This window comes from Bombina bombina, chromosome 4 (assembly GCF_027579735.1).
Source record: "Bombina bombina isolate aBomBom1 chromosome 4, aBomBom1.pri, whole genome shotgun sequence".
Lineage (NCBI taxonomy): Eukaryota > Metazoa > Chordata > Amphibia > Anura > Bombinatoridae > Bombina > Bombina bombina.
In genome coordinates this window covers 138,643,469-138,665,622 of record NC_069502.1, presented here as the reverse complement: position 1 = coordinate 138,665,622, position 22,154 = coordinate 138,643,469, and the positions used below count along the sequence as shown (strand labels likewise).

The 22,154-nt window shown below is 35.8% G+C and overlaps 1 protein-coding gene across 1 annotated transcript in view; it reads right to left on the bottom strand.

Annotated features, from left to right (window-relative positions):
* SDC1 (syndecan 1) overlaps positions 1 to 21,615 on the bottom strand; it is a 222,247-nt gene extending 200,632 nt beyond the window's left edge. Inside the window, exon 1 of the mRNA XM_053709645.1 lies at positions 21,306 to 21,615. Within this exon, the coding sequence (XP_053565620.1) occupies positions 21,306 to 21,374 (69 nt within the window). The 5' untranslated portion in view covers positions 21,375 to 21,615. The remainder of the gene's footprint in view (positions 1 to 21,305) is intronic.
* Positions 21,616 to 22,154: the final 539 nt, after the last annotated feature.

Sequence of the window (22,154 nt, the reverse complement as noted above, 5' to 3'; positions counted from 1 at the left end):
GCTCTTTGCCATTTCCTGTTGGGGAAGAGAATATCCCCACAAGTAAGGATGACGCCGTGGACCGGACACACCTATGTTGGAGAAATGTTATTTAAATTCATGCAATAAAAAATTCTGGGTTTACGGTCCCTTTAAATCCCTGCTTTTCAGCAAAAGAATGAAGAAAATAAGAAAAAGTTGTTTAAAATTGCACATTCTATCTGAAGCATGAAAAATGAAGGTTTGGTTTTATATCCCTTAAAAATTCTTCAAAAAAAAAGATTTTATAAATACTTACCTTCTCCTGAAACCCCGGATCGGAGTAGATAGGGCATGTAATTTTAAACAACTTTACTTTCATCAAATTTGCTTTGTGCTCTCAGTATTCTTGGTTAAAAGCTACATCTAGGTAGGCTCATAAACTGATTTATAAGCCCTTGAAGGCTGCCTCTCATCTCAGTGCTTATATATTAGCTTTTCATCACTAGACAGTACTGGTTCATATGTGCCATATCAATAACATTGTGCTCACTCCCGTGGAATTATGCATGAGTCAGCACTAAATGGCTGAAATACAAACTTGGAAAAAAGCACTGAGAAGGGAACTGTCTGCAGAGGCTTAGATACAAGTTAATCAGTTAATCAAAAGGTAAAAAAGTAATATAAACAGATGGTTATAACTGGGGAATGGGTGATAAAGGGGGTATCTTTTGAAAGAAAAAAAAAAAAAATTCAAGTAAACTGTCCCTTTAATTCCATCCTTACTGGGCCTGCTTCTTCCTGCTGTACTTATACAGCAATGACAAAACTGGCTTCCTCCAATCATGGCGTGGCCTCACAAGATGAACGCTCCTGGGGAGGGAAGCCGTGATTGGAGAGAGACGGTTTCATTGCTGACGTAGTACAGAGGACCTGCAGGTGTGGGATCGGTGATCCAGCGTTTCAGTAAAAAGTGAATGAAAGTGCCTCTGTTTATATATTTATTTATTTTTTTTATTTTTTTAAACGGGCACTTAATCATGAAAGTTGACTTTCACTTTAAAATCTAAATGCGTTTACTGTGTCTTTTAACAGTGTTCAGGCTAAACACAAGTTACCTTGGAGGATAAGAAGAATATTTTTATTGCACGAATGTGTCCCTTTAAAAAGCTACAGAACACACTTTTTAATTACAAGCTTTTTCTGCAGTCATTTTTAAAACAAACTCACCCACCACTTGTCTTGTAACGGTGAAGCAAGTCACTGCCATTGTGTTAGCAAAACTCTCATGGTGCTGCGGTTCCTTATCTGTTCACCGTGCTGAGGCAAATCAGGGACATATATGAAGCAGGTTTCTCAATACATTGAATATGGGGGAGGTGGATTAGACACAGTAAGGTCAAAATGTAAAACAAAAAAAAAAAAAAACAAAAAAAAAAAAAAAAACACAACTTATGATTCAGATAGGGAATGTAATTTTAAACCACTTTACAATTTACTTTTATCATCAAATTTGCTTTGTTCTCTTGGTATTCTTTGTTTAAAGGGACAGTACACTGTAAAATTGGTTTTTATATGAATGTATTTTCAAATGACTTGTTATACAAGCTGCAGAGTATAACATGTATGAGAAATTGCATTTTCTGATTTCTAAACCCTTCAAGGCCATCTCTTTTCTCAGTGCATTTTATTAGCTTTTCACAGAAAGATGCAGCTAGTTCATGTTTGCCATAATAGATAACATTGTGCTCACTCCTGTGGAGTTATGCACAAGTCAGCACTAAGTGGCTGAAGCTCAAGTTTGTAAAAAGCACTGAGATAAGGGGCAGTGTGCAGAGGCTTAGATACAAAGTAATTACAGGAGGTAAAAAAGTTTTATTAATATAACAGTGTTGGTTTATGCAAAACTGGTGAATGGGTAATAAGGGATTATCAATCTTTTTAAACAAACATTTTTAAGTAGACTGTCCCTTTAAATTACAGGAGTCCAAAAGGATGAGATACACAAAACCCTTTGTTACACAAACCAGCAGGTCTCGCATGCTTTTATTACTAAACTTGCAGTAAATACTGACTTACTGGGATTATTCTAAGCTTCAACTAGAAATGACTAGGGATGGGCGAATGTTTCTTAACATTAGAATCTCAAATGTTCATATAAACATTCTAACATTCCTTTTTCGAATATTTAGCTATGTATTTTACATCAAATTGCAAAATATTACTAACATTTGATTTGGAATTTGCTTTATGCAAATCTATTTAATAATGGATTTCAAAATAGTATTTCTAATCTACAGGTACCTTTTATAAAATGTAATATTGAAATTCAAAAATGATATTCGAAAACCAGAAACATTCCATTTTCAAAATGTAAAGAATATTTGTTCTTATCAACAGTTGATTTCCCAAATCAAATTTCAAACAATAAAATTTGTTCTATCATTCGAATTTGAATTTTAACACCGTCAACCCCTAGAAATGACCTGGAAAAATACTTTATCTAAACTTGCTATTTCTTTGAAACTTGTTTTTGTGTTTAGTTCAAGTGGATTTCTACATTTCACTTTGCTTTTTAGTCTCTCTCTCTCTCTGTATTTTGCTGCCAATTTCTATTCCAAGCATATTTTGCTCTTAGTAGCATTGAATCATGGCTTATCACTTCTGGGTGTTTTAGTGAAGCTTTGATTTATATATAGTGATATGGAGCTCTGTTTAAAAGGACAGTAAAGTCAAAATTAAACTCACGATTCAGATAGGGCATGTAATTTTAAACAACTTTACAGTTTACTTTCATCAAATTTGTTTAGTGCTCTTGGTATTCTTTGTTAAAAGCTACGTCTAGGTAGACTAAAACTGATTTATAAGCCCTTTAAGGCCGCCTCTTATATCAGTGCTTATATATTAGCTTTTCATCACTAGACAGTTCTGGTTCATATGTGCCATATCGATAACATTGTGCTCACTCCTGTGGAATTATGCATGAGTCAGCACTAATTGGCTGAAATTCAAACTTGGAAAAACCACTGAGAAGGGAACTGTCTGCAGAGGCTTAGATACAAGTTAATAAAATGGTAAAAGGTAATAAACAGATGGTTATGAACAACTGGGGAATGGGTGATCTATCTTTTGAAACAAAAACAAAAAATTCAAGTAAACTGTCCCTTTAATTCCATCTTTACAGGGCTACTCAATGCAGTAGAATTACAGAACAAGTGCATAATAAAAATACAATGCAATAGTACTTACCCTGAATTTCAAATAAGCAGATTTTTTTTTTCCTGACAAATTTATTTTTTCTCCCATTATCTGTCTCCCTGTATCGTGACAGCCAACCAGAGACTAGTGTGCGTATACCCTGTGAGATTGTGCACATGCTCATTAAGATCTTGTTCTCCAGAAAGTGTGAATATAAAAAGACTGCCAACAGCTTTTTCAAATTTAGCACAAAACAGCGAAACATACGTCGGAACGTTTACCTACACTCATTACGTCACCGCGTGCCAGTGATATTAGGGGCGGAGTGAAACCTTGCCGGCCAGAGTTAACGGTGTGTGGAGCAGTTCTTTGTCTGCTCTCTATCCATCCAGTTTGTTGGCTTACTCTGAACAGTGTTTGTGTACAGTCTCATATTTGGAACCCTATGTACTAAGAGTATCGCTGAATAATTATAGTTTTTTTAATAAATTATTTTTCTTACACATGCTGTGGGATGCGCATAACTGAGCTTGCCTTAGTTCCATCACACGTGAATAGTGAATCATCCATCAATAAAAGGAAATATTCGTTCCTATACAGTATTACACCATATTGTGTTTTCTCTCATCTGAGGACCATCTGAAGGGTTGGGTCACTATATTTCTTCTAGTCAACATTATTTTTGGATAATCAAACAGACCCACAGTGGCTATGATTGGTCAACGTCACGGCAAGACATCAGTCGGAAGAACAGCTCGCTGTGTTGGCAGTCTGTGCTGCTATCGAGCATCGACGGAACGCTCACCCTGCTAGGAGTTTCGGTTTAATCGGTGCTTATAAGGTTGGCATTGCGGGACCCAAATAGAAAAGTAGTCTCCAGCTGTGGTGAATCAAAATGACCTTTATTTTACATACAGGGACCAGTAAAGCAACGTTTTGGGCTAAGACTAAGCCCTTTCTCAAGCTGGGGATCCAGACTGGAGTGGATGAACACTCCGGGTTGCTAGGAGATCGATCCGTTACCGCATTGTGGAGCCTCGCACACGTTTACTTTCTGCCGGGTGAGTGTGCTTACTTTGAACTGTTGCCGTGTTATGTTTGGAGCTGCAGAGGGGGACTCATTTGTTTATACAACATTTTTGTGGACTGACATATCCATTTTTAAAATCTTGCACTAATACTTATTTGCACTTTATCACATTTATTATGATAATGGAAGTAAATTTGTCTTAAAACTGCTGCTCTATCTGAATCGTAAGTTTATTTTGACTTGAGTGTCCCTTTAACACTCATTGCTAAAAACAAATGGTTTTCATTGCATAGAATTGAACACTATTTAAAAAGGGAAAACAAAGTTTTAATCCCCCTAAATTAATAACATTTCAACATTCAACATAAAATTAGGTTTCATTTGCTTGTTTTTCTTCTGTAAAGTACCCCCTAAAAGTGGTGATTAAATTATGTATCCCAAGTATAATGTAAAATTCCAGCTACCTAATGTACAGTGATTGCTTAGAGCAGTGCAGAAATCTTTTTACGGCAACTCCTTAACTTGTGATATAAATTAGTTTTAGGGTAAATCAAATTTGTTTATGCCCCTTTAAGTGCTCTATCCCTCTTAGTCTCTTAAATGGCTTTTTTTTTCACACTCAAACAATGCTCCGATATAGTAAAAATGTACAAATTATAACAGCAAACAATTAGGTTTAGAATAAAACCAATAGCTATTGTAAGGTACAGACGGGTCATAACAGCATAGCAGGCTTGCCCTGAGAAAATGATATAATAGTGCGTAATCTCAGGTAATGATCCGGTGTTAACTATAATGACCCTCTGTAAAAACTGGTTGAGTCACTAAAGTCTTCACACGTCAGGCGCTGGTGATATCTGAAACTAACGAGTCACAAAACATGAAATCATTGGAACTCATTTAAGGGTACAATTAAATAAATAAAAAAAAAAACTAAATCAAAGTGTAGTATAAAAAGTACTATAAAACAAGTTACAGTAATTCTATTTTGGTTCATGTGATTGTACTTTGGTTTCTTTTAGAATAAAATACAGAGTTTTGTCTTTTTTCCTTAAAGGGACAGTATACTATACACCAATTTTCATATAACTGCATGTAATAGACACTACTATAAAGAATAGGATGCACAGATACTGATGTAAAAATCCAGTATAAAACTGTTTAAAAACTTACTTAGAAACTCAGTTTAGCTCTGTTGAAAAAGGTAGCTGGAAAGCCAACTGCAAGTGGTAAATAAGACACTCCCCCCCCTCCCCTTCTTTTGCATATGAAAAGACCCTTTACACAAACAGCAGCAAGTTGGAGTAGGACTACGTCAGTATTCTCCTAAAACTTTGGGGCTTGGTTAGGAGTCTGAAAATCAGAGCAATGTTATTTAAAAATAAGCAAAACTATACAATTTAAAAAAAAAAAAAAAAAAAAAAAAAAACACACGACACACCACAACTTTATGGGCTATATAAATAGATCTATAAAATATTTCATGCTGAAAGTTTCTTTATTTGTCTGAAGCGTTCGCCGCACTGAGCACCTCAGGCAGCCCACGGCAGAATGCTATTTTGCTGTGAAGTGACGTTTCCACCCGACTTAGCCAATAGCCGTGCGGGCCAGCTGGTGCCATGCCGGATAGCTAGCACGTTATTGGCTAAAATTACCTCACAGCAAAATAGCGTTCTGCCGTGGGCTGCCTGAGGTGCTCTGTGTGGCAAACGCTTCAGACAAAGGAACTTTCAACATTAAGTATTTTATACTTAATGACTGAAAGTCCCCTTTGGTAAATCCTAGCTTTTCACAAACGCAAGGATTTACCATCAATTTAAACTTGTAACCGGCCCAATGGTAACGATTCATTATAAAATTGTATGCTTACAGAAAGGGATTGACAAACTTATTCTGTAACAAAACAAAAAAACAAAAACAAAAAACACCACAGGCATTAAAAGGGCAAAGAGGCAACATTGCAGATATTATGCAATATTGTACTGATGGGTCCAAAATACGTAAGAGGTGGGATTTAGGAAATCTAACCTGGTCCATGATTAAGGCTCATTAGCCAAAATGCAGAAGTCTAACAGTCTCTTTAATTCCATGTCTTAGTTATTTTATGAGAAATAAAAACTGGTTTATATTTTTTATGACTATCTGACTTCTTGAGTTGATATGCTATATCAAAAAGTGAATATTGGAAACACTGAAAACACAAGTACCCTCTGTAGTCAGAGTATATGGAATTCCTGCCTAGCAGCAACCCGCAACCCCATGTTGGGGGGGGGGGGGGAAAGTGAGATACTAAATGAGCATTTAGATCTAAGGGACAGTATACACCAATTTTTATATTACTATGTAATAGATACTACTACAAAGAAGAATATGCACAGATACTGATATAAAAATACAGTATAAAACCTATCGAGAAGCTCACAGTTCAGCACTGTTGATGAGGTAGTCTGGGACACCTACTGAAAGGGGTTGAGTAAACAAAAAGAGCAAACACTCCCCACCTCCGCCCTTCTACCGATAAACAGAGTTTGTAAACGCATATATACATATGAAAATCAGTACAATGTTCATAAAAAAATAAGCAAAATTATAAATTTTCATGAAAACACTACCAGATGGGCTATATAAATAGATCTACAAAAAACATTTATGCAAATAAAATCTAGTGTAAAGTGAATGTCAATTTTGATGCTAAAGTGCCCGGTTTTTAAACATTTGATTAAAAACAGGGGCATTTTAATTCATTAAAATTTACATTTCACTCCTGTTGTGAAAAAAAAAAAAAAAAAAAAAAATACCTTTTAATCTTGACAGCAGCTCCAGCTTCCTCCGGTCATTGCAAGCCATTTCTGACATCAGAAATGATGGATAGGTCATACTCCAATCACGGCTTCCCCCCGGGGAAGAATCAGTGTCTGATTCAACGCCGTGATTGGAGGAAGCCGGATTCCTAATTTTAGACCCAGGAAGAGGCTTTGTGACAGGTGAAGGAAGCTGGAGCGGTTGTCAAGATTAAAAAAAAGTAAGTTTTTTTTCACAACAGGAGTGAAATGTAAATTTTGATGAATTAATGTGCCCCTGTTTTTAATTGAATTTTTTAAAAAACGGGCACTTTAGCATCAAAATTGACATTCACTTTAAACAGTAAATAAAAAAACTAGATAAAAACAATGTATTCAAAACAAAGATTAGACTGATAGTATATGTATTTAAAAACTATTTTATTTATCTAAAGAGTGAAGGTGAGTGTAAAGATTTAGTTTCTGTGAAGTAATGGTCACTGCTAGGGCTGGCGATATGGGGAAAAAAAAAAAAAATCAATTTTTTTTAAAAAAAAACAGCGATTGCGATTTAATCGCAATTTTCTTATAAAGGACTATAACACCTTCATTTTGCATTATACATTTTATTTAACACTACAGAATCTTAATGTACATGTTTCTCAATGTCCAATACACTCTTGTAGCATAAAAACACAAATAACAAAATAGTTAAAATAAAATTTGCTGCCTGTGATGTGATTAAATAGTAGCCACTAAACAGTTATTAGGTCTTATGACACACAACATTGTCATGTTTTCTTGGACAGTCATTCTAACTGTGGACAGTGGTATGATTAACAAATGAAGCAGTGTAAGCCACATCCATCCATATCTCCCCCCCCCCTCTCATATATAGGGGTGGGGGGCTGCTCCTTTCAGAAATGCTGTGCCTTGCTGATATAAAATACATTGTAGATGCAGTTAAGTTAACCCAGCAGCAGAGGGGACTGCAGTTTTAGCCTTTTTGGGAGCCGTGGGGTTAACTGCATCTGCTATGTATTTGAGCCGTTTCTCAGAGAGCAGGAGATTGTGTGGGAGGTTCCATAATGTTTATATACCCTAAGTTTCAGACTGAAGACATCCCTAGGGGGAAATATAAGTAAGTGGCTTTCCCTCTTCATTCCTGCATGGGCTCTGCTTTTAGATTTCGATTGATCGGCTGCTTATGAGAACAGAAAGTGAAAGTAAAAGAGCCATTTTACAAATGTGTGCTAAAAGCAGCCACTAGATAGAGCTGGTTTGCAAGAAATCACAAATAAATTAATGCATTACAGCCACTTCTAAAGGAATTTTTTTATGTAGGGAACAATCGCGACTCCTCGCAGTTTTAAAATCGCGGCGATTAATCGCGGTTTTAAATCACATATGCGATTAATCGTGCAGCCCTAGTCACTGCCATGCTGAAACCTAAGTTACCCCTCATCTTTCTTTTCTGTTAAGGACATCAGGCAATTAATAAGTGTGTGGTAAAGACATATCTGTCCTTAATTGTCCTCAACAGAAGAAAGGTAAACCTAGGTTACAATATTTATTACTTTAAATAAACAATGAAAATGAGAAAACAAACATGTTTCAGAGTTAAATTACAGGAAAAGGGGACACAATATTGAAAGAATATTTAAAAGTTTGCTTTCTACACATCATTAAATATATTACAATCGTAATGTGTCCTTTAAGGGGACATAAAAAGGAGTGGACATCCCTTTGTTGCACTTAAAGGGACATAAAACACAAAACTTGGCTTTCATGATTCAGAGAGTATGCAATTTTAAACAAACTTTCTAACCTACTTTAATTAATCATATTTTATATTTATTCTCTTGGTATCTTTTGTTGAAAAGCAGGGACATAAGCTCAGGAGTGTGCACGTACCTGGATCACTATATGGCAGCAGTTTTATGACAATGTTATACATTTGCAAGAACAGTAGTTGCCAGCAGTGTTTCCTGTCATGTACAGAAATGTGCTTGGCATCCTACCTGGATATTTCTTAAACAAAGAATAGAAGTTAAACTAAAAAAAAATGGTCTTTCACATCCCTTTAATTGGGAATGGGGCATACTGACTTGGTACAAACAACTCGATTCCTTGACTATCAAAAATGCTTGTCACCTAAATGTGATAGGATGTTGATAACACTTGTACTACAATGTATAGTCACACCAGGAATCATGGCATAGAGAGACTGTACGCAGGACTTTATTTTCCATTTGTGCCGGCAAAGACACGTCTCTATAAACCACGCATTACATCACTTTTGGAATCAACATAAAGTACCTAGAACAAACCTCCGCTAAATTACCACCGCCAACCTCAGCAGGCTTTTTCCAGTAGGATGCTGAACATCAAGTCTAGACCTGTTAATGGAAGTCAATTTCAACACAGATTTATCTTATAAATGTGAAATTATAATGTACCAGGAAGAAAACACATTGTGCAAGAGAAATATGCAAACTTTGCAGGGAAAACAATGATTTCAGTGAAAACAGATTTAATATCAATAAAGTCCGAAGGGCTAAACAATGGTTGTATCGTAATTCCCCTAGTGATGATCTAATGCTTGTGGTGTGAGGATGTGTTTGTCTCTGTAAAGACTACATAACGATGTATTCAAAGCAAATACATTAGTAATAAATATTTTTAAAAAAAGTGTTAAGATTTAGTTCTATAAAAAGCCTTTTTGTTTTTATAAAGTTGTGGGTGTAGCCATGCTGAAACCTAGGTTTCACCTTTTCTAATCTTGTTAGCTAAGCACAATGTGTATACTGACTGTTTTATATCTGCCCCTAACACTTAAAGGGACATTACACGTTTTTTCTTTGCATAAATGTTTTGTAGATTTATATAGCCCATAAAGTTGTTTTGTTTTTTTGTTTTTTTTGGGGGGGGGATTTAAATGGATCATTTTGATTATTTTTTAAATAACATTGCTCTGATTTTCAGACTCCTAACCAAGCCCCAAAGTTTTAGGAGGATACCAACATATACCCACTCCAGCTTGCTTCTGTTTGTGTAAAGGGTCTTCTCATATGCAAATGAAGGGGAGGGGGGTGTCTGATATTTCCCACTTGCAATGGGTGTTCCAGCTACCTTTTAGACATAGCTAAACTGGAAGCTTCCAAGTATGTTTTTAAACTGTTTTATACTGGATTTTATCAGTATCTGTGCATAGTATTCTTTATAGCAGTGTCTATAACACACAGTTATATGAAAATTGGTGTATACTGTCCCTTTAACTGAGCCAACAATGACGGCATTGAATAGGAAAATTTAAAAAAACAAAACAAAAAAAAACACTATCTAGCATGTTTTCCTCAGTGTTTAGACTCTTTATTGCCAGTTTTATATCTGCCACTAAAAATCCTCAAGAAAAGAGATAAGAGGGAAACCTAGGTTTCAACATGGTATCATCCATTACTTTATAAAAATTAAATTGAAGTTGACTAGGAAGCCCATCATTCTCATTGTTTCATGAAGAAAAATTGAATATATAGTATATTGCATTTTATTTTTTATTACAAGACATTATCTAACATTTTATATTACAATCTAAAACTCTTTAAAAAACAGATGGGCCTTAAAAGGTATAGTCCCTCTAGTCAAAATTAAACTTTCATGATTCAGATAGAAAGCTGCTTAAAATGGCATGCTCATCATAATAGTTTAATAATTTTGACTAGACTATCCCTTTTATGTTCAATAAACTTGCAATACCTAAAATATGAAATACCTATCTCAACATCTGGTATAAAGTGAAGGGAGTTTATAAATATTTTTTATTTTATACAAAAATAAACAGTAGGCTTCTCTTAAAGGACCAGTCAACACAGTAGATTTGCATAAACAACAAATGCAAGATAACAAGACAATGCAATAGCACTTAGTCTAAAATTCAAATGAGTATTAGATTTTTTTTTCTGATAATTTTAAAAGTTATGTCTTTTTCCACTCCCCCTGTACCATGTGACAGCCATCAGCCAATCACAAATGCATACACGTACCATGTGACAGCAATCAGCCATTCACAAATGCATACTCTTATTCTTGAACATGCTCAGTAGGAGCTGGTGACTCAAAAAGTTTAAATATAAAAAGACTGTGCACATTTTGTTAATGGTAGTAAATTGGAAAGTTGTTTAAAATGGCATGCTCTATCTGAATAATGAAAGTTTAATTTTGATTGAGTGTCCCTTTAAGGACAATATTTTTTTATTATTGTTCATCCAACAGAGATTTAGACTACAGGGTGAATCTACTAAACATAATTTTCAGAGGATGGCTGTCAACATAAGATTAGCTTTTAGAATGTAATGTGCTTGTTTTTCCATAGTAATATGTAATAAATATATTTCAGGAAGTAACTATGTTACAGGTGTTGCCAGGGACAGCTTCCTCTTAAATGCTGACCGCTATCAACAATTATCAGTTTTACATTATGTAAGGCAGGGCTTGACAAATTTGTTCAAAACTCAGGAGCCAGAAATTTGCGGACAGGCGGACATAATACATTGCAGACAAACACAAAGATGGACTGCAATGTATGACTAGGCGGGGTATACATCCTAAGTCACTGTAAAACCCACAGCCCTGAATAGTTACAGACAGCTGTACAGTTCCCAGATAATCAGGCAGTTAACCCCTGACCAGACTGGGTGAAAAGCACATATGGGAAAATTACAAACAAAACAAACCCAAAGTCTGGCACTCACTGGCAAGCACACAATGATATTTAAAAGCAAAAATGGTAGTTGCATTTGGCACTGAACGCGAGCCTACCTAGATATGCTTTTCAGCTAAGGATAACAAAAGAATGAAGCAATATAGATAATAGAAACAAACTGGAAAGTTGTTTAAAATTACATGTTCTGTTTGAATCATGAAAACATTTGAGTCCCCCGTCACTTTAAATCCCAGGGAAATCAATGAGACGTCCAGAATGAGGCAGCTATCTGGCTTGTGTGGCTACTATTAGGCATTTAGATTTAAAAAAAAAAAAAAAAAAAAAAAAAAAAAAAGCCATACTTCTGAACATCAAGCAGAAGACTAAAATCAATACAAATGTAGTAAGGAATAAAGCCTCTTCAGGATCAGAAGTGATATAAAAAAAAAAATTGGTGGTAAAACCCCATTGGAAAAATGAGTCCCACAAGTCATCTAACACAAGGTAAACTGTAAAATGGCATCAGCTATATAGTTTTAACACCAACCAAGTGGATAACACTCCGTAAAGTCACTCCATAAAAAGAAAGTTTCAGGAGGGAGGAGTGAAATAACCTTTACCTGAAGGTATAGCAATAAATTAGCATGTACAGGCCGTAAACACGTTTAAACATTTACCCTCTTAACATTGTGGCCATGTGTTGGTTTCTGATCATTAGAGAAAGGTCACCCACAAGCTAATCAATGACTTGTCCTTTTTGATTTCTGCTAGAAGATATACATTTCTTATCTGTTCTGTTTAGGAGCTGTAAACAAAAAGATTTATATTCCCCATGAAGATCTCCTCTGTTCTTTTGAAGAACTAGCAGATAAATGTTTTTATTGCTTAGTGATTTAACCCTGAGCACTTCAGGACAAGTCTCCAGAAGATCATGTGCTGCAGTACGGCCATGAGCAATATTTGAAAGAATGCAGATCCCAAAAAAAAAAAAAAAAACTCTTGTATTACCTATATTATCTAAATGAGGGAGCAAACCACTTAAAAATACAAGGGCAAATAGGTTAAAACTGTTTCATTAGGAGATAAAAAGCACTGATTTAATGATTTGACTGTCACAACAAGCAAGGCAATCAAGGGGTAAAATCTTCAATGTAAAACACAAATTGTATCCTTTTGAATGCAGGGGGGGTCCCCACAAATATTTAACCCTTTGACTTACTGGAACACGCCCAGAATATCAAGATGTAGACCCATGCTGCACAAATACTCACAGAAGTGGTTTAACCCACTGACTGTCAGGACCACACAACAGTGATTCAACCCCTTGTTGCACAGTGGGAACCTGCCACTTGTGTATTATATGATTTATCAGTCAGCACCACACAAGGAGCTGGAGTTGTAAAATTCCATTATTTGTCAATCTCTATATGATATACTGACTCACCCCCAAAACACAGGATTTATGGATTTATTCTTGTGAGACCAAACTAAAAACACTGAATGGTCTAATCTCTGGGTGCATATGTGGCCCTCAGCAGGACATTTACGGACTTTCACTGGTCTATTGACATGTATAATAGTGTAAAAAGGAAAACAAAAAGTCATTTTGATTTCTTGGTTTTTATCCAAACATTTCAGAAAAGCAAACCAATCTCCATATAAATGCACTCTGTACACAAAAGGATAGCTGGTTTTCAAAAGAAAACATTTGCAGCCAAGCATGACAAATTTAAAAACACGCTGAGCAAAAATTATTTTTCTACTTGCTTTGCGTCTATATATATTAAACACACCTGCAGTCTTGAAAAAAGGACTTAAATGGAGCAGAAAAACAACAACACGTGTGAAATGGAAATGCAAGTATGATAGGCACACAAGATTTAGCATAACCAGACAGCGCAGATCAAATGTTACCGTATACACCCGTTTAACTAGGGGCTGCGTATCTATGTAGGGGTCAGGCCCACATGCAAATTCAACGGGATTAAAAACTGGCTATTAGTCTTTGGAATCAAATGAATGCAACATACATACATATATTTATTACACACACACACTATTATAATGTACAACAGTGAAATGTTGTAAGTGCTAGGGGTATGTCGCACATGGGGCACGTGCAGCCGAGACCGCAGCAGCAAACAGTGAATAGCTATGCAATAGACCAGACAAATCTGTTTAAAATTTAGGAGCCAGGCAGTGATATTTGAATATAGATACATGGAGAATAACCCAAAAATTTAGGAGCCAGGGGTAACATTCTTGGAGCCAGTGGCTCCCTGGCTTCTGGGTTTGAAGAGTCCTGCAAAAGATGGCTGTTGGATATTCCTTAGAACTGCACTTGCACAGTTTGGATTCCTGCTGATAAAATATGAGGGCATATAGTGCACCCCTGCCCATCAAGACCATTATATATACTGTGTGTGTATATATGTATGAACACATGTAACAGGGTAATGAAATTTAAAAAAAAAAAAGTTAAAACAATATTTCAAATAATAAGTATCAATTGAGACTCATCTTTTATTGTAGACTATTATAGTACACAGTTAGAGATATGAATTTACCCTCACTTTAATGCTGATATATACTTAGCTTTTCACCAATTTATAAAATGGCTCATATTCAAGGTGCAGTTGGTGCCCAACTTTATCAAGCTCATTACAATAGACAAACAATTCAGTTAGAATCATTCTTGCAAATGTGATTTGCAAACCTGCTTCTTCCTAAAGCAGCATATCCCAAACCCAGTCATCAGGACCCTTGACAGGCCAGATATTCATTATATCCTGATTAGAGCACAGGTGAAATTAATCGCTCCCCTATCAGCTGAATATTTCACCTGTTCTCTGGCCTGTTAAGGGTCCTGAGGACTGGAGTAGGGAATCACTGTTCTGAGGAACTGCAGGTTTTCTGATATATCTGTGTGCACGCAATCATATGTCTAACATGATAGAAAGGCAAGAAATGCAAAAATATATATATATATATATATATATATATATATATATATATATATATATATATATATATATATATATATATATATATATATATATATACATATACACACCACCCCCCAGCAAGCTGAGGTCATAATATTGTGAGGCTGTAATCTACCTCACTAACAAGTGGGACAGGTGTTTCAGTTCATGACCATGAAGACGTGAACTCGTCACCACAAGAAAGAAGCAGAACAAAGAAACTCTATCCATGGAGCACACAATACTGAAACTGATCTCTCCATAGTACGTTTACACAGCACGAGGACCAGGTAGCACCAGAGAGGCCTTTCAGCCTACAGATCACTTACAGCACACAGGTAGATGTGTAAAGAGGAGCTGCTGGGGAGAGGGGCTTATTACTTAGCTTTTCAATTTACATGCAAACAACAATTACAGTAATGCGCACACAGGTATTTAATTTATTTTAAGTGCAAAGATAAAAACTTTAAGGGACAGTCTACAACACCTGTATTTTCCATTCCTCAGCTTTGCGTAAACATTGTTAAATTAAAGGGACAGTATGCACTCATTTTCATATAACTGCATGTAATAGACACTACTATAAAAGAATAAGATGCGCAGATACGGATATAAAAATCCAGTATAAAATGGTTTTAAAACTCTTAGAAGCTCTCAGTTTAGCTCTGTTGAAAAGGTAGCTGGAACCTTTTAATCTTGAAAGCCACACCAGCGATTCCCCCGGCCGTCAGAAGCCGCCTCTTACGTCAGAAATGACAAATCCGGCTTCCTCCAATCACGGCTTTCCCCCCGGGGGAGGGAGGAAATCTATCATGGCCTGATGCACGCCGTGATTGGAGGAAGCGCTGCAGCGGCTGTCAGGATTAAAAGATAAGTTCTTGAAGAAAAGGAGTAAAATTTAAATTTTGATGAATTATAGTGCCCTTGTTTTTAATAGGATTATTAAAAACCGGGCACTAATTCATCAAAAATTTACCTTCACTTTAAATCTATTACTCATTTGAAGTTCAGACTAAGTGATATTGCATTATCTTGTTATCATGCATTTGTTGATTATGCAAATCTACTGTATTTACTGGTCCTTTAAAAATGCATGCTCGATCTGAATCATGAAGAAAAAAAAAAAAAAAAGTGGGTTTCATGTCCCTTTAACATAAAAAGGTAAGCACCATGTATATTGGTAATGCTGGTGTACAATGTCAAAGCAAAACCACAAGCAGAACAAATATTTGCAAAAATAAAAAAAAAATATCCAGATATTTTTTCTTTCCTATTCAGTATTTCAAGTTTCAGTTTTGTGATTTAGAAGGGAAAAAAAAAAAAAAAAAAACTTGCTTACAATGTATGGACAGTATGGGGATGAAGAGAAATTGTATTTGCTTTTCCAGTCTAGCTTTAAAAGCCTCATTGAAGTAACACAAAGCCAGCTCGGAGTAGATTACTGCCATAACTAGCTCTGTACACTCAAGGTGGGGGGGGGGGGGGGCGCGGTTAACCACTTTCCCTTATCCATACCACACAAAAAAAAAAAAAAAAAAAGATACAGGTGAGAATTAGTAGCAGGTTCTTCAGCAATCACCGATTGGCTGGTTCGCTTGGATCTGTTATGTGGGGGCGTCACCAAGCTTTGTGTCATTTTTAATGAGGCAAAGTGCACTTGAAATAGTATGGCACAATTTCTGGTTTTCAGGTCGTTCCAATACAGCCAAAGTGTGAGATTACTCATGTAATTACATTAAAATTATATGAAGAAACACTAACTGAATGTGTTAAAAATGCTTGGGAAAGAAGGTGAAAGGTACAACAACTGTCTTGTGATTTTACATCTCTAACAGGAAGTGCGTGTCTATACACAGCTGATCCACAAGAGAAGCTCAATGGACGACACTGAAAACGCCCACATCTTGATTGGGGGACAGCAACACCTCACAATATCCGTTTCTGAAAAAAATATGCCCTAGTTTAGCTGCAACACAGAATATGACTTTACTAGCCTTTAAAGGGACATTAAACCCCAATTTTTATTTCATGATTCAGATAGAGAATACAATTTTAAACAATATTCCTATTTATTTTTTTAGATATCCTTTGTTGAAGAAACAGCAGTGCACACGACAGCCAATCACGAGGAATCTATGTGCAGCCACCAATCAGCAGCTTCTGGCCCTATCTAGATATGTTTTTAAGCAAAGGAAATCAAGAGAATGAAGCAAATTAGATAAAAGAAAATTAGAAATTTGTTTAAAATTGTATACTCTCTAAATCATGAAAGAAAAAAATTGGGTTTAATGTCCCTTTAAAAGGGACAGTTTACACCAGAATTGTTATTGTTTTAAAAGATAGATAATCCCTTGTTTACCCATTCCCTAGTTTTGCATAACCAACAGTTATATTTATACATTTTTACCTCTGTGATTATCTTGTACCTAAGCCTCTGCAGATTGCCCCTTTATTTGTTCTTTTGACAGACTTGCAGTTTAGTCAATCAGTGATGGCTCCCAGGTAACTTCACGTGTACAAGCACAGTGTTATCTATATGAAAAACATGAACTAACACCCTCTAGTGGTGAAAAACCTGTTAAAATGCATTCTTAAAGGGACAGTTTACTCAAATTTTCTCCCCTTTAATTTGTTCCCAATGATCCACTTTACCTGCTGGAGTGTATTAAATTGTTTACAAGTAGCTCCTTTACCCTTATATTGGCATTTGAAATTGTTAATTTAGCATGTGGTATCCCCACCTATTCTGAAAGTTTGTGGCCGCGCGTACCAGCTATAGATAAGCTTTGTAAACACAGCCAGCAGAAGAAATTACACTCCCAGCGTGATAAAACAGAGATAAGGTAATAAAATGTTGATTTTCCATTGTTCTCTACAAGTACTGGTGATTGTTTTAAAGACAGATATAAGATAAAGAAGCAGGTATATGTGCACAATGTGATACAGTAATGAGATCTGATTATACCTACAAGCTCAACCCATTTTATTAGGTTGTGGCTTCAAAACACAAAATCAGAGCTTTAATATACACAAATAAACCTTAAAAAGCTAATTTTCATACATTTTTTACACTGCAGTTGGTAAAAAAAGCAATTGTAAACACATTAAGGGAAAAACTATTTTACAGTATACTGTCCCTTTAAGAGGCGGCCTTCAAGGTCTAAGAAATTAGCATATGAACATCCTAGGTTAAGATTTCAACTAAGAATACCAAGAGAACATATCAAAATTGGTGATAAAAGTAAATTGGAAAGTTGTTTAAAATGGCATGCCCTATCTGAATCATGAATGTTTTTTTGGACTAGACTGTCCCTTTAAATAAAAGTGGGAGAAAAAAAAAAAAAAAACACACAAAAAGCACTGAATTTTAGTGTTCACCACTTACAGATCCAAATAGTCAACCACTTAGTTGTCAGAAAATAATGAAACAGGGAGTTAACTTCCCAAGTAATATACACATCTCTCAGATTTCTTTCTAAGGCAAAATTATAGTTTTTTTGAAGTCTTGTATCTCAGTTATTACCTCAATATTACTGGTGCCTTTCAATGCACAAGAAAATGTTTTAGTTTCACACACAAAGAGCTGGCACTGGGCCGTTCTTGTAGAGGGGAAAAAAAAAATCCTGACCACCAGGCTACCTAATTGCTATTCAGGTAAAGTACTGACTTTCAGAGGACATTGTGGTCAAATTGTCTATCAGTCATGTCAGGGCAGCAATGAAATGTGACCTTTTTTCACAGAAAATAAAGATTTCTGCACAGGAAGTACTTCTGATCACTGGTTAACAACTCTCATGAATGGATTGATGTAATGACAATCTCCTATCAACATAAAAACCAGCATAAAAAATACAGTTTAAATTTCCAGGTTGTTTTTGCTTTACTCTATGAACAATTAAGTGCAAATAAAACCAATATGGCTGAATGTTACTAAACACCATCAGTGTAATTGTATTTAAATAACACGATTCATCTGTACAATCTCTGCTGGAACACACTTCCATGTGTCTACCCTCTCTTCTGTGAACGCCACCTCTCCATTCAGAGCACAGCCTTATACTTTAGAATACATCTAACCTTAAAAGCACAACTTTGAATTCCCCTCAATGTGTATAATGATGCATCTCTGCAAAATACTTTGTTTTGATCACTTTAATTGTGAAAACTGTCATGGTGACCCTGCAACATTCAACATTACTTGTGTTGTATTATCTGTCACTAACTAAATAATTATGAGGCACCTGGACTGCAGAAAAACTAATAACATTGTCATTACAAAATGTGTTTAAAACATTTATTTTGTACTCATTTTTCAATACAGTGCTGTTGCCACTACGCATACATAATTGCCTTAATATCCCTTTAAAATTACTGTCAAGGTCATAAAAAAGGCTATAAAAAAAGCATGATTTAGAAGATCTATCATTTGGAACGATTTAACTATGCTTGCTGGAATTAAATGCCCATATTGGTTAATGATTGTTGTTAGGGAGAGATTTAAAATTTCAGGGCTGATATTAATATTCATTAGGTCTAAAGTATTTAGATTTCCACATAAAGTTATTCAGCAAATAAATCTCACCCCTCCACAATCTCTATAGAGCTATGGATAGCAGAGACTTTCCCCAGATCACCTACAATAAACAGAGAACAAGACAGGTCTGTAATTAGAGAACAAACATCCTGTCTGAAAAGTGGGCAGAAGGCGAGTGCTGACTGCACGCTCAGTCAGCGCAATCTCACATGCTTAGGGTCATTACAGATCCACCTCCTCGCGCACCCATTACATAGTCCCTGCAATTGGGTGTGAGTTGGTTTAGCACAATTTTCTATTATTTAAAAAGTGCCAATACATTACACAGCACTACAGCATTAGTTATACAATAGTTGTACGACTGTATGAACCACAAAGGTTAGGGCGTCCTGCCCATGAGTCAACGCTTGTTGTAACCACCTTTTTTTCTTGGGCGATACGTTGATCACATCATGGGGGGGGGGGGGGGGAGAGAGGTGTTGGGAGCTTACATTTTAACCCTTGTCCTTCCAGGGAAAACAGTGACACATTGCTACAGCTTTTAGCAGCTTATATATTATAACAGTTGATAAACTGCTAACAAAAAAAAAAATATTATATATATATCCCTCCAAAAGGGTAAAGTTAAACTGTTTATACTTGGGTCCAACATGTAGTACTTGACACAGAAAATGCTTGAAATTAAAGACTTCTTCAGCCATTTATGGAGGGAAATCCACACACAAGGATACCTGCAGTTCTGTTACTGCACCACCTGATGGTCATAAAGCAATATCCTACAGAGTGCCACTGTCCTCAGGGACATTAGATGGGTAATACATGTATGTAATAAAAATATATGGTGTGTGTTTGAGAGATACAGGTTTTATGAGTAAGAAATGCTAAAATTGAGATAATTAAGTTTATAATTTGTTCATTGTAAAGTTACACAAGCAGATCATTTAAAAATAAAATCTCAACAACTATAACTGCCGCAAAGGAGATATTTGAAAAGAAAGCTGGATAGACACATCTGCAATAAGGTTTACTAATGAAAATATTTTCCTAAAAAGCTTTTATGGTCATCTAACCACTATAAATAAAACTTTTTTTAAAAGAACAAAAATGATCACCTTCTTATAATACTAATAAGACATACAAGTGATTCAGGGATAGAAGTTAAATCAAAGATTTAGCAAAGATAGTAGTTTTTTTTTTTGTTGTTTAAATAAATATAAGATGTAGAATAATTCAAAAAGTTAAAAGAAATGACTCCATAACTCCTGAAGCCACACAGTATTTAAATTCCTTTGCATAACACAAAAGAAACTAAAGCAGACAACATGGTTTTTTTCCCCTTTTGTTGTCTATTCCATGGTTTAGCTATAAAAACAAAAATTGCAAAACTGATATTTTACAGCTTGAAATATACTATTATTGAAGGTTGTATAAAGTGTATGAAAACCACGTGTCTAATTATATATTTATATACACATTTGTCATAAAAAGCTAACACTTTATGAAAATAAAAAAAATGAAAGAATTAGTTAAGAACAATGTCTCATTAAATGGTCTTCTTAAACGGGTTTGCTGCTAAATTATTCAGAGCCTGTTTTATTAACCCTTTGACTACACCTGTTGAACTCTCTAATAGTGGGGCAGTGATGAGTGTGGTGGGGGGCGCTAGCAGCATTAACCAGGGCAAATACATTATTTTATTTAATTTACAAAAAGCCACAAAGAAGTGGATCCCCTCTGGTTAGTTCCCGATACTGGAAAGGTCTCCAGGAGCACCTGGAAGAGCTTTGCAAACAGAGACAAATAAACTCAGTGCCCTTGGGAAACCAACTACAGCCAGAAAAAAACACAACACAAATCATTCGGGCTACAGAGGAGTTAATATAAAAAACAGTGCGTGTTTAGGGTGTAAAATATACATATTTTTTTTTTAGTGACTGGCATAGACTTAATGACAGTTCACCTGAAAGAGGCCCCCAGTAATGAGATCATAGCACCCACCAGAGGCGGAGAGGGTGCCAGGGGGTATTTAGTTTCAGTAAGTGAATGCCCACATCTGCCTAGTGACCCATGGCTTTACTTATGAGGGAGAAACATCGGCCAGTAAATGCACACGACTTACAGAAAATCCCAGTGAGAAGCAGATCCCCAGCAGGCAGAGTGCAGTCAGCAGCTTCTTCATCCTCAGCATAGCACCTCTAGCTCCTTAGTGCGTATCCTACAGGGCTCCCACTCAGTAAGTCCGATGTGACAAGTTTCCTTGAGGTTTGAGCCTTGTGAACAGGGCAACTTCCCACCTGTATAAGAGCCCTCTCAGCGTGCGTCCTTCAGCAGCGCAAGGTAACCTCCCTCCTAGGTCCCAGCACACAGACTTCTTCCCAGCGTGTAACACGAATGATCTTTCCCTAAACTTGCTGCTCGGATGTTTCAGCTTGTTCTGAAGGAGCAGCCCCGCCACTTAGCACCACCCAGCGCCTCTTGTCAAGCGCAAGCTTTGGCGCCACCTAGAGGTCATCTTTATTAGCTTTTTAGCTTTTGCTCTTTTAATAATATTTTACATTTCTTTTAAAAAATTCTGGACAAAAATTAGGAGTTTTTTTGTGTGTTCAGAAATTCTGATGATTTTTTTGTGAAATAGAGATTCAAATCCAAAATGTAATGGGTTCCAAAATGTTACTTTGTCAACTAGTTTTTGACAATTATTAAATTACTGCGTAGGTCCTGACTCCAGAAATTTCTATGAATCCTAAAAAAATGACATTACTCCTAAATTATATATTTTCAGATGTTTTGAGTTTTTTACATAAAAGTGCATCATGCAGATGTGTTTATGTTGTAATATTTTATAAGTGGCGATATAAAATAACAACATAGAAAGAGAGCAAATAATAGCAGAAGAGGAGACTACATTAGTCGAAAAGCAATAATAATACTAATAATATAGATGGAAGTCCCTAATAGTTTTGTCATT